Source organism: Lycorma delicatula, chromosome 11 (genome assembly GCF_047948215.1).
Source record: "Lycorma delicatula isolate Av1 chromosome 11, ASM4794821v1, whole genome shotgun sequence".
Lineage (NCBI taxonomy): Eukaryota > Metazoa > Arthropoda > Insecta > Hemiptera > Fulgoridae > Lycorma > Lycorma delicatula.
In genome coordinates, this window is record NC_134465.1 from 8,555,647 (window position 1) to 8,568,927 (window position 13,281).

General features: G+C 29.8%; 1 protein-coding gene across 6 annotated transcripts in view; it reads right to left on the minus strand.

The window, feature by feature from the left end:
- The window catches only part of Bap111 (Brahma associated protein 111kD), a 74,791-nt gene that overhangs the window by 28,939 nt on the left and 32,571 nt on the right, over positions 1–13,281 (minus strand). For 5 of the 6 annotated variants that reach the window (XM_075378145.1, XM_075378140.1, XM_075378144.1 and 2 more), the window contains 5 exons: positions 12,432–12,519; positions 11,210–11,317; positions 4,202–4,374; positions 1,740–1,862; positions 136–486 (listed from right to left, as the gene is read on the minus strand). In XM_075378145.1, the coding sequence (XP_075234260.1) occupies positions 136–486; positions 1,740–1,862; positions 4,202–4,374; positions 11,210–11,317; positions 12,432–12,519 (843 nt within the window). The remainder of the gene's footprint in view (positions 1–135; positions 487–1,739; positions 1,863–4,201; positions 4,375–11,209; positions 11,318–12,431; positions 12,520–13,281) is intronic. The other variant, XM_075378141.1, reaches the window with a different exon arrangement.

Below are 13,281 nucleotides of genomic sequence, written 5' to 3' on the forward strand. Positions count from 1 at the left end.
TAATAAAAAAAAAAACTTAGGATTTTAGATAACTAAGAAATTTGTTCTACACATAACTAATCTGATACATGGAATTCTGATAAATTTACATAGTTAAAAAAGTAACAATTTTATAAACATAAACACAATTCTTACCTCTTGTTGTGGTTGAGGACCATCATCTGAAGGAGCAGTAGAAGCAGCAGTAGCAGAAGAACCAGAAGTTGGCAAGGGAGTTGTGGCTGGACCAGGAGGTGCACTAATAGAATCAGCTGTGTTATTAACTTGCTCATCAGATGGTCCAACTGATGGAGATCCAACAGAACCACCTGATGTTACAGGCATTTTGGGTTTACAATCTGGTTCACCCATAACTGGTCCTCCGGGACCAGGCGGTACATTACCAGGCCCATTACGGTTACCTTGGGCTCTTTCTTTCCTTAATATTTCCATTTGTCGTTCAACCATCTTTTGAAAACTTTCTTCATCTACTGCACGTGGACAATGCTTCACACACAATACAAAAAAAAAGAAAATAAAGTCTAGTAAAGAAAGAAAGAAAGAATTCATCAATAAATTGACCAATTAATTAAACTAAAAAAAAAAACAACTTAAAATTGTGAAAACAACTGTGTTTGGTAGTTAAGTTGTCTTTTTTTGAATAAATATATATATATATATATATATACATATATATAAAACTGAGAACTTTCAAGCAAGAAATAGATTAAACAGAGAAATACATTCTAGAATAGAAAGGATTTCAAACACAATTAGGAAACAATGCTTATGATTTATGAACACATTTTCAGAATGGGAACAGACTAACAAAACAAATTTTAAATAAAATAAATAGACTAAAAAGCAGTTCAACATGGATGAAAGAAGTTAAAAAAGAAATTTTAGAATTAAACATTTCACATGAAATGATTAACGACATAGATTTCTTTAATGATCATATTCAAAATTATAAAGATTTTCCAGAAAAAACAGAAGAATTTGGAGAAAGTGATCTTAAGAACATAAAAAAAAATTATAATCTTTGAAATTACATGGAAATTATTCTTCCTGATAACATTTTGGAGCTAATTGTTCAGCTGCTTCAAAACTGGAGTTACTGATAGCGCTGCTGTTAAAAGCACTTATCTTAACAGTGCTACCAACAACTTTACTGAAAGAAAAGCTGAATAATTAGTTCTGAGAAATCTTTAGAAGATTTCCATTTAATTTTGAAAGCAAGTCAATTATAATTTTTAAGAGTTAAACTGTTTTGCTATAGTATTTAATGATGAACTTTCTCTTTGATTACAGTCTGATGAAAAGATGTACCTTTATAATGTAGACAAACCTATGGTTTACTAAAGAATTTCCAAGGTCATTTGAATGTTTCTTCGTAGAAACATTAATGATGTTAATTGTTCGGCTAGTAAATTCAATATTCAGGCGAAAAATTTATTTGACTGTTACTACTGCACTGTTATAGCAGTTTAAACATTTCTATTAAGGAGAAATGTTAAATAGACACTTAATGAAAACTACATATTCATTAAGTATTCTTATAAAAATGTATTATTCATTACAATGTGATATGCTGTTAACTAACGTGCTCTGTAATTTTTCCCACAATTCTTCATTATTCATTTTCAACATGGTGCGTACTGCACACTGCTAAAGAAAGATTAGTTTCCCTTAAGCAGTGTGATTTACTGCAGAAGTAAAACTAATTTTTCTCTTGAATATTAACTTCCAAAGTTTCTTACCTTTTTAAGTTCCTCTTGAAAAGCTTCACTACTTTCAATAAATTTTCGTTTTTTAGCCTCAAATTTCTCTTCAATTTGTTGTAACTCCCCCTCTAATTTTTTCTGAAATTGAATGCGAGAAAACTACAACTAAAATCTCAAAACTCTAAACAATTTTAAATCTATCAATATCTACAATATTTCATATTATTTATAAACACTACTTATGCATGAATATTATTTCCAATTAAAACAAAATTATTTTTAAAAAATCCTGTTCTTTATGATTACTGATCAAGAATTTATCAATACCAAATAAATTATTTGTCCCCAAAACTTTCTGGAACAATTTAAACTCTTCCTCTTTGTTTCTGAAAGCTTTAAGGAAATGCTGAAAAATCTATCTGACTAAATAAACAGAATTTAAGAATAATATAACTTTCCACTGAATGTGGAAAGTTATACCTATTGTAAATATTAAATTGCTAATTTTTATTTTTATATCAGATCTTTTTTAAATCTTCAACAGAATCAGCCAGAAAATTTTCAAATGTTGAATATCAAACTGTAACAAATTCCTATTTCAGTAAGAAACGTTTGGTATAATCCTGTAAGAGTTATACCAAAATAATATATAAAATAATTTTTTAATATATCTAGTGTGTTTTAGTTTTTAAATGCCAACAATGGGTATTGGCTGCATTATCTAACCGTTTCTATGATCAGACACCAAACAATACAGTTCTTACAGCAGTGAAATTCAAAATTTAGCAGAAAGGGTTGGAAACAGTTTTTTTTTTTTACTATCTTTTACTAATTTATGCAATTTAAGATACTAGGTCATAATTTCCTGTGTCAAAGAAAAATAATAACAGAACCAATAAGAAAAGGTATTGTTTTTTCTTCTCTCTCAGGACAATACCATTCACACATAAAGCTGGTGGTATCAAAGTGGTGTAAAATACACATTTCGCTGTAAGATGCTTTATGATTTAAATTTGAAGCTGTATCCTGTAATAACTGTGCAACTTCAGAGAACAGAGAAACAAACTTAATTATTGCAACCAGTTTCTGAAAACACTACAGATATACCCAGTTTGGTATTTAATGTCAGACAAGGCAAGGTTTCATTTATCTGGAAATGTTAACTTGCACATCAGGTACTGGATAATTGAAAATTTTCACGAAATATTTGAGTAACCATTTAACAATGAGAAAATTGGTGTATGGTTGTTGTTTCTAGTATTGTAAAATGGCACCAATATTTCTTAATCGAGTCTGCCAGTACAGAAGTTTACTGTACAATTCTTGAAGAATTCTCAGCTTAATTAATTAATTGTGAAAAAGTACAGCTTCTTCCAACACAACATCACACATCAAACAATTCACTACAACGCGTTGATATGGCTTTTACAGTTCATGTAGCAGTGTGAGGTAGCCTTTGCATTCCCTAAATTTGTCTATTCGCAATTTTTTTCTTTGGTGCTATTTGAAGGATAGAATTTATGAATCAAACAACTAGACTATCAATGAACTGAAAGCAACATTCAATAAAAAATCGACGACACTGACGTCTTATGTCAGTATGATTACTTAAGCACAAAACTGCATCACTGTGCAGGGCATTTGCTTTGAACATCTTTTGTAAAAATACAGTATATATGTAAATTTTTGCTAATGTAAATACAGAATTTAATTTATTTCTATTTTTAATTTCATTCATAAAATGTTAAAACTATCGGATAATTATATTTAATAAATTCAAATTACAAAAGGATTATATATTGGTTCCCCATCAATGAAGTTTTCTATTTAGTTAATAGATTCATTTTTTCAACTACATAGTTCCTGTTTATTATAGAAATTTTTCAAAACACTGTTTCTTAAAAATTTAGTCTAATATTAAAGTTTACAAATAAATCTGTTGAAAGAGTGGGCATATATATATATATATATATATTGATTTGTAAAAACAATAACAATTTGGAAGAAACCAAAAGTAAGGTTGAAACTGAACTGTAGGAGCATAATCACCAAATTATTAATAAGGCAAAGGTTAATTATAAAAAATCAGTTTTTGTAATACACATTACAAAGAAAAAAATCAACATAAATACAGCAAAAGAAAAATCCTATGAACTTGCCAAGAATACAGAGAACATATTCTGTAAGTGCAGAATACCACTCTGCACACTTCTGCCACAGACCTTTCATCTGGAAGATTCTGGTAAATGCAAACTTGTATAGCATAAGAGAAACAAGCATTCGGTTCAGGTATAACAATATAAACACAGACAGATAAAATGCAAGTGAAAATGATGCACTTTAATCAAACAGAAGAGTTAAACCAAAGATAATAAATCTTATTAAAAAAAATAGATCTTAGCTTATTAATGTAACTATTACAGATATTTGCAATGTTAGTAAAATAAGGCAAATAAAATATTTTTTAAATTTAATAGCTAAAAAAATATTAATAATACCTGATGCATAGTCAGAGATTGAACTTGTCTTTTCAGAACCTGCATACGAGCGGTAGTAACAACAGACCTAACATCTGGTACAATAGCATCAGAAAAAATCTCATTAATTAAACGGTGATTACGTAAATAACGAGCATAAGCGACATGCTTAACGGAGTACCCATCATCTTGATCTATAAAATTTAAACAAAATAATGAAATCACAATATAATACAACTATATACAGAACAGGATATGGAACTATAATTTTCCAAAAAGAAAAATGAACACACGCTTCAATTATTCAGTTTATGAATTCTATAATAATTCTAAATTATAAACTTTAAACAGGGACAGTAATCATCCCTCTACCCACCATGTTTTCAAATCTTACATACTTCCTTCATTGACATAAAATGTTAGCCTGGCTCATCCATGGCAACAAGCTGACACTTCTTAATAGCCAATGAATCACACATTTTTTTAATTTTTTTATTAGGGCTTTGCCAGTGGAACCGTTTCAGATCCAAAACTCGCATAAAAAGCTTTAACTTAAGCTTAGGCATAGTTGGACTCATGTTACTATTAAAATCTAATCTAATTAAACAACCACAATTGATAGAAATGAATGGAATTAAAATGAGATATTTAAAATCTCCTATTTTTCTCCACGATGATCGGCAATGTTTTATTTAAAACCATAAAGAGAAAATTGAATTCAACTTAATTAATACCATTCTTTAATAACATGGGTCAAAGTACCGGATGATTCAAAATGGATTTCACTACTCTAAAAGCATAAAAGAGTTTATTTACATAACTTACAGGTTTGGTTGAGATTTCATTTCATAGCAAAACACATCAAGTTTTGACTCGTGTAGTTCATTAGTACCGAACTCAGCTACCAGCACTGTCACCAATGTTGTTAAAAATGAATAATTTACTGGTGCAGAATGTGCTCGCAGTGTGTTTTGGTTTCATGATTTGCAGTCAGCAATTGCAATTCAATGTAATTTTCATTGAGATTATGGTAGGGAGCCTCCTAGGCATACAATTTACTCTTGGCATTAAACCTTCCTTGGGACAAGTTATTCTGTTAAACATACAAAATCACTAGGACACCTTTGCATTCTGAAAGCTATTGAAGAAAAACTCTGAGAAAGCTTTAACTCTTGAGAAAGTAAGTGGTCCAAAGAAATCAACTCGACGTGCATCACACAAGTTTGTGGTAAACGGCATTCCACAAATGACTGTTTACCACATATTACGAAAACGATTACACTTGAAGCCATACAGACTAACTGTGGTTCAACACATTACAGATTACAACACAGATCACAATACAGATGATGACACAGTTTTGTATGGAAGTGATGGATAAAATTACATACAATGATGTAGTTTTGGACAGTGTCATTTTTATTGTTGCGTCAACATTTCACATCATTGAACTCCATAACTAAAAAATATGGGGTAGTGAAAACCCTCATGAAACTTTGCAACACATTTGTGATACACCTAAGGTTTTTTGTGGCCTAAGTAAACAAAGACTGTATGTCCCATTCTTCTTCCAAGAAGCAACCATAAATGGTATAGTTTATCTGATGGACATGCTTCAAAATTTTTCAATTCCTCCGTTAGATGATGATGATGACCAAGATGGATGCCATTACTATCAGCAAGATGGGGCACTCCTCACTACTGCCTAGAAGTCTGAAATTTTCTTGATACTCAATTCTCAAGTCGATGGATTGGTCATGAAGGTCCAACTACATGGCCACCTAAGTCCCCAGATTTGACCCTGCTAGATCTTTTCTTGTGGGGTTTTATTAAAGAGCAGGTATATGTACCACCTTTACCTGCTTATCTTGTCGAGCTAAGATCTCAAATTAACATCGCAGCTGCAGAGGTAAACACCTGACTTGCTGGTTACAGTCTGGAATGAAATCGTCTTCAGGTGGGATGTATGTTGTATTACAAACGAAGCCATATCGAACCAAAATGAATGTGGGTGACAAACTTGGTGTGTTTTTCTATGAAATGAGACCTCAACCGAATCTATAAGTTATCTCAATAAATGTTTACATGCTTTTATAGTTTGAATCACTCAATAATTCACTTTTGGAAAAAATCTTCAAAATGACGACTTATATTTTCAAAAAGTAAACAGTAGCACCAGTAACTTTAAAAGGTTTTGCTTTAAAAAGATATTTAATAAATTTAGTTCAGTTTATAATTTTGAAAAGTTTATTCATTTATTTACTTAATGCCCAAACATTTGATAAACGGTTTAGTCTGGGACATATCTTTATAACTTCTTAACTTCATACAATTTCATAGGTGGTCTCAAATTAATAAATCTGTCCTTGATCTTACACATTTTGGAGAAGAATGGATACTAATTTTATATGATATTATTGTCTGCCAAAGACAGGGTGTTGAAATTTAAAACTGAGTTAGATCATAGCTGGAACTCCATAGAAAATCCTGTAGTACATTATTCAAAGAATTTAAGCTTTTAACAGTACACAGTTTATATGTTTTTGAAACTCTTGAATTCGCCAACCAAAAAAAAAAAAAACTCTCATTTTGGTGGATAATCACAATATTAATGCTTGAAGTATAACAACTTTAACATATCCACCACCTTTCTCTATTGGTGCAAAGACCGCATACACTGATATTTGAATTGATAAGCAACAAGGCTATAAAAAATGTAGAGGTGACAGACTCTTTAAGAACTATAAATAGCATTTTGCTAAGAAAGAGCTATTATTGATTATAAACTAGTATCGTTCAAATTATTAATTATACTATATCTAAAATTATAAATACCATACGAACGCGTATGAAGTTTTATTATGAACCTAATCAGTAAATTAATAAATTAATTGATGTAACTTAAAATAACTTTTTATTAACCATATGATCATAAAAAAAATAAATGTACATCATGAAATAAATATACATAAATAGATCAGCTTTTCTCTGTTCTAAAATGATTAACATGTCATCAGTGAATTGCATCGATAAACATCAAGAGTAGCTGGTCAGTTTTTAAACAGAAGGCTTAAACTGTTAATTTTTTATGGTAAAAATAGTTGCCAGTGCCTGGCGTGAAGAACCAGGATTGTGTTGTTTTAAAAAAATTCAGTAATAGAATAGATGACTTGACTTTACAGTATCTACAATTTAAATGTTATCAGCCACAATAACACTTCAGACCCAAACATAACGATCAGTATAAAGCATTTTATATCAATTTTTACATGGAGTTCCACACAACAAGGGGGAGCTACCCTAATTTTATCGCTAATCTCTGCAAAGTATTCAGGTTTTATTTTATAGTTTTAAATAACTTAAAATCCATCAATTGAAAATAAAAATGCTACAGTTTTTTCAATATGTAGAAATGAATACTTCTAAATATTTTTCTTAAAAAATGACCAATATTTAAAAAAAAAATTCTTGAATATCAAGTTAACTAACCTGGGTGAAACATACACAAACTTTTTTCAATTTAATATACTGCTTTTTATGCATAGTGCTGAAAGCTCCTGGAATGAGTTTAACATTTTATTTTGATAATCTATTTAATCTGGCAAATGAATGTTCAACACACCCTTGTGATATGATACAAAAATCTCAGCACTTTTATGACCTGAATGCAGCCTAGAAGTCTTTTTCTTAAAATTAACTATCAAGCAATATGAGAGACATAGGATGATCATTACACTGTTATTTGCCAGAACTGTATAATTTTGGGGGAGTATAAGATAGTGCATTTCATGAATAAAAGGTCATATTTGGTCACATTTGTGGCAAATATTTCTCCAGACATTTCAAAATTTTATAGAACTCTGGATTAATTATTTCACAGGTGAACTTCTTGAGTACAACCATTTTACATAATAACTCTATTGACCTCTTTTGCACTATTTATCTAAAACCTCATTTTGCAATGTTGTATTATCATAATCTTCTTCCTGCTCTGTAATCACCCTGAGTGAAGAAGTGGAGTTATCATTTATGGACTTTGAAGGTGTTGAAATTTATTAAGGCATCTTGTTTCTGATTGGAAATAAAACACAACAATAAAATTGAAGTTCAAATTATCTGTCAATGAGAATTACTAGTCAACTTCTTAACTGTTTAAAAACCGCAGTGGAAACTGCATAATTGTCTAACACAATGACTGGTGACTACTATCGGGGTGACTTAGCTTCCTTTGGTAATACTCCCACTCTGATTGGAGTAGTGATAACCAATCATTTCACCAGCAGTATTGTGAGTGGTAGGGTAGTTGAAAGGATTGTTGTTGTGGCATCACTGATAAATAGTAGTTTTGATATGTGGTACCATCAGTTATATATATTTTTTGTCTTCAATACTGTACAGTCTTAGCTGAAAATGGCTGACACATCAGGTATTTCTGCGCTTCAACACGAACGCAGAAATAAAGCACAAAATAATGAAACACTACTGCGATACTTGGAAGACGGTGAGGATAGTTTAGGAGAAAATAGCAATGATAAGTATTTTCCAGTTTCTGAAACTCTGAGTTCCAGCTCTGAGGATGAAGCTGAGTTAGTGAATGATGAAAATGAGGAATTTAGGAACTAGTGAGAAGACAGGTATGTTAAAGCAACTTATATTTAAAAAACAATGAATGCTTATTCCAATTCTGGTTGACGCCATGCCAACAGACATTTGTCGACTCGTCTTAGTGATTATTATAAGACTGATCCTCTAGTATTGATATTACAAATATTCTGAAAGTTCATGTCCCAAAACAAGTTTCTTTTAATTTTAAGTTGTTTACATTTCCTATCTGTCAGCGATAATACTGGTGTCCACAAAAGATAAGGATAGTGATTGACTTTTCTAACAATAAAATGATCAAGATTTATTGGCCAGGCAAAGAATTGGCTCTAGATGAGTCCATTGTTCTCTGGCTGGTCATTTAATATTTCGACAAAAACAAGCACCATAAGTATGGAAGAAATTATAAATATTAACTGAAACAAATGGTATGGTGCTTAATATTCATGTATATAAAGGTGCCACAGACACTTTAGGTGGTAGTGGTCGTAACAGAAAAAAGTAGTGATAAATTTATTGCAAGAAAAATTAGGCAATAACCATGCAGTATACCTTGATAATTTTTATAACAGTATTGATCTAGCTACCAAATTACTTGACCAAGATACATACTGTATTGGTACTCTCAGAGCAAACAGGAAAAACCCACGAATATTCAGAAAGTACATGTCCTGAAACAGATTTCTTTTAATTTTAAGATGTTTACATTTCTCAACGTCTACAAAGTATAAGGCTAGTAATTGACCTTTTTAACAATAAAGCGATTGACATTTATTACCCAACCATTAATGTCTAAAAAATTAAAAAAAAGGAGAAAAGAAATCTGTATTTTGTAAGAGTTCACATTGGGAAATGGAATGACAAACGTACTGTGAAATATACTACAACTGAATTTGGGAATCAAACAGTGTTTTTCACAAATGAAAGAGGCACTATAACTGAGAAGCCAGTATCTATTTTAAATTTATAATAACTTTATGTCTGGAATTGATAGACAAGATCAAATGATGGTGTACTTCCCTTGTAGAAGAAAAACCATTTGGTGGTGCAAAAAACTTTTTGTACATATTTTTCAACTAAATTTGTTAAATTCATACTTTTTACATTCTACATACATTAATCGTGATCGTTTTAATGATTTTCAATTAGAAATATATGAAGCAGGTTATCATCCCGTACAACACTAAATATTCAACTAATTGCCACCATACCTTTAGAAAATCGTTCCCACTGTATCAGTACAATTAAAAAATCGGCACCACAGAAGTAAGGAATGAAAAAGTCGAAAAGAGTTTCAAAAAAGTGTAAAAGCTGTAGACAAAAGAGAATAAGGAAACAAACTATATGAATTTAAAACGTGTCCAGCAAATCCCGGACTTTGTTTAAACTGTTTTGAACGTTATCATAAAATGTAAATATCATAAAATAAATACTGTAATTAAATATCAACATTTAAAAATAAATTGCATCATTTTAATTTTTTAAATCATTAATAAATAATACAATTACGATTATATTGATTTACTTATTCCTCCTGCTTTGCACGTACATTCCAATCTGAGATTCCAGTCTCAAGAAGAAAATACTGATGCTGGTTGCCAATCAATATGGGGGTTGGAGTCCATTTTTTTTAATTAATTATTTTAATTAAATAAATTGTAAAATTCATATTTCTAATGTTACTCATTAATAAAAGCCAACTGAATAAAAAAAAATAATTAAGATCCCGGCAATAGTGAACTGTCTTAATACTCAATTGGCAGTCAACGTACTGAAACAAGAGTTAGGTCTACTATAAAAATAATTCAAAAAACAAAACATATATATTACTTAAATTTATTTCAAACATTTTAGGAATGAAACTCAGGACATATTTATCACAAGTACAAGTTGTTTTTCAGTCTGAAATTACTTCTGAAACACTACTTGAAAATACAACACATACAATCAACAGCTTGAATTACTTTGAGCACTATTAAAGGCAAATTCTCAAAGCTGACATAAAACTTTATGTATAATTATTTTTTTACAGTCATCAAGAGGCATCACAGAACAGCCCTGATTAGTGATTATAAAAATCAGCACATTATCAATATTATCATTATAATATTATATTAGTACATTAGAGGTCAATGAAATGACCCCTAATAGAGAATATAATACATCTACAAAACTGTCAAAACACTGTTACAGTTCAGAACCAGCATCTCATAATTCAGTGTAACCAGGAATGAGCTATTCAAATTTTCTGATTTTTGATTTAATTTATTCAACTAAACCGAGTTGTAAATATCCAAACATAAAAATAATGATATGGTTTTAAAATGAAAATTTTTTTCTTTAGACTTTTCTTCAGCTTTCAGTTAAGAACTTGAATCCTAAATGTTAAGTCGGCAATTAATTATGTATAGAATTCAAACCTCTTACCATCTTCATCTTCTGCTGGCTGTATATCAATACGTCTGTCAGCTTGTTTGCTACCTCTTTCACCAGTAGATCGCTCATGTGTTTCTCTGTCATCTGACTCCTTTTGTACTGCAACATAAAGAATCAACATGTCACACATAAAAAAACATATAAATTTCACTGAATAATAATTAACAGGTGCAGAATTATTTTAATTTAATGGAACCTGTTATATACAAGAAAATGTTTTACCCATGAGATTTCCCTTTCTGCTGTATGTCAGAAATTTATCTGCAGGAATTTGAAAGTAGAATAGTTTATGGAATAAATCACATACACAACATTTTATTATGGATCAGATATGTGGGATGATATTTTAGTTATAAGTAACGAATGTGAAGTAATTTTAAATAAATTAAATTGGTATCACAAAACATTAAAAAAATTACATATGAAGTGGAACATAACAGAAAAATAAATTATTTAGATGTAAAATTAAAATAAATAAAAAAAATTAAAATAACTGGAGTATATAAAAACCTACCTCAATAAAATCATTATAAACAAGAGGAGAGCATCCTTGCTTTTCTAATCATTTCGATTTTTCTTACTAGTAATCGATCCTGTGAACGTGTGGTTTTCTTTTTCCATCCACACTTTCCTTTTTTCTTGGGAGAGATGTAACCTCTTTCCCAAAACCTTTTCACGATTTCATTTACAGTACCTAACCCCACACTACACTCACTGGCAATCTGTCTTTGAGTAATTGTGTGTGCTGGGACAGAGCAACAGGTTTTGACTGCTTTCATGAGGTTATATCCATTGTATTAAGTAGAAACAAATAACAAACTTATAACAGAAACTCACGAGGTCACCAAAAACTAATCGACGATGAATTATAAAAGCACAAAAATAACTAATTCTGTTTGTATATGAACTAACAACATAACCTGAACACCAAACAGCCACACAATGAAAATTCCCTTTGTTCACATTAATTTGTTTACTACTATATATATATATATATATATATTGATATACCTATCAAAAAATTACATATATATATATATGAAAGAAAATCTACAACAGTATAATAAATTAAAGCGGTCAGAAATAAAACTAGACCAATAACTTACACTACACGTAATTTATAAAGAGATTCAAGATCATGTGCATGTTTTCATTTTCTATAAAATATGTTTTTCAATTAATTAATTAAAAATTAAAATAATATTGTACAAACCAGATTTTCCACGTCCAGTTTTAGCAGCAAGATATGCCTGATATGCAGGAGAGTTTTGATACGTTTTTAAACTCTTCTCATATTCAACCTGTAAATAATTTAATATAATTACCATTACATCTCTTAGATTAAACATCTCTCAAAATTTAATTCTAGTAGTTAACATAGATTTTATATCATTTACTGTACTGTAGTATCCAATTAGTTTTATTGTGTAATCTGAAGACTTTATGAGGTGATTTTCATTTCACTGATAACTTTTGGACATACTTCAAATATCACTGTGATGCAGCTGGCTTTTTGAATACTTTTTATAACATTGTGCTCATAACTATTGACCAAATGGTATGAACAGAATGACAAGACTTTATCTATAATGTATTCGATTTGTGTTTTTCATATCTGTGCAACATTCTTTGTGGAAAAAGTGCTGTGGTATTTCAGTTTTTGTTTAAAAAAAAAATCCTGTAGTAAGCTCAAAATAAAGCCAAAATGATTGGAGAAAAACATAAAAAAACTGGTAACCAGATCAGATGTATAACAATAACTGACAGGTTCTTTACAATCAGATCCCTTCAAATTAAACTTTTTTTGGTTATAAGAAGATTAAAAGAAGTAAAATCAACTGTGAACATATATAATAAAATGTTATTGCCATTTTATAACTATGAACAAGAAACATTTATAGGGTTTTTTTTTTAATATAATATTTAATTTATATAATTTTAATATTTTAATAATATTTTTTTGATTTTCTACATACACAATTGTTTTATAGTTTTTTGTAACTTTCCTCTTTATTTATAATCATGATAACCTATAGCAATAGATTTTAATTACTTATTTTAAT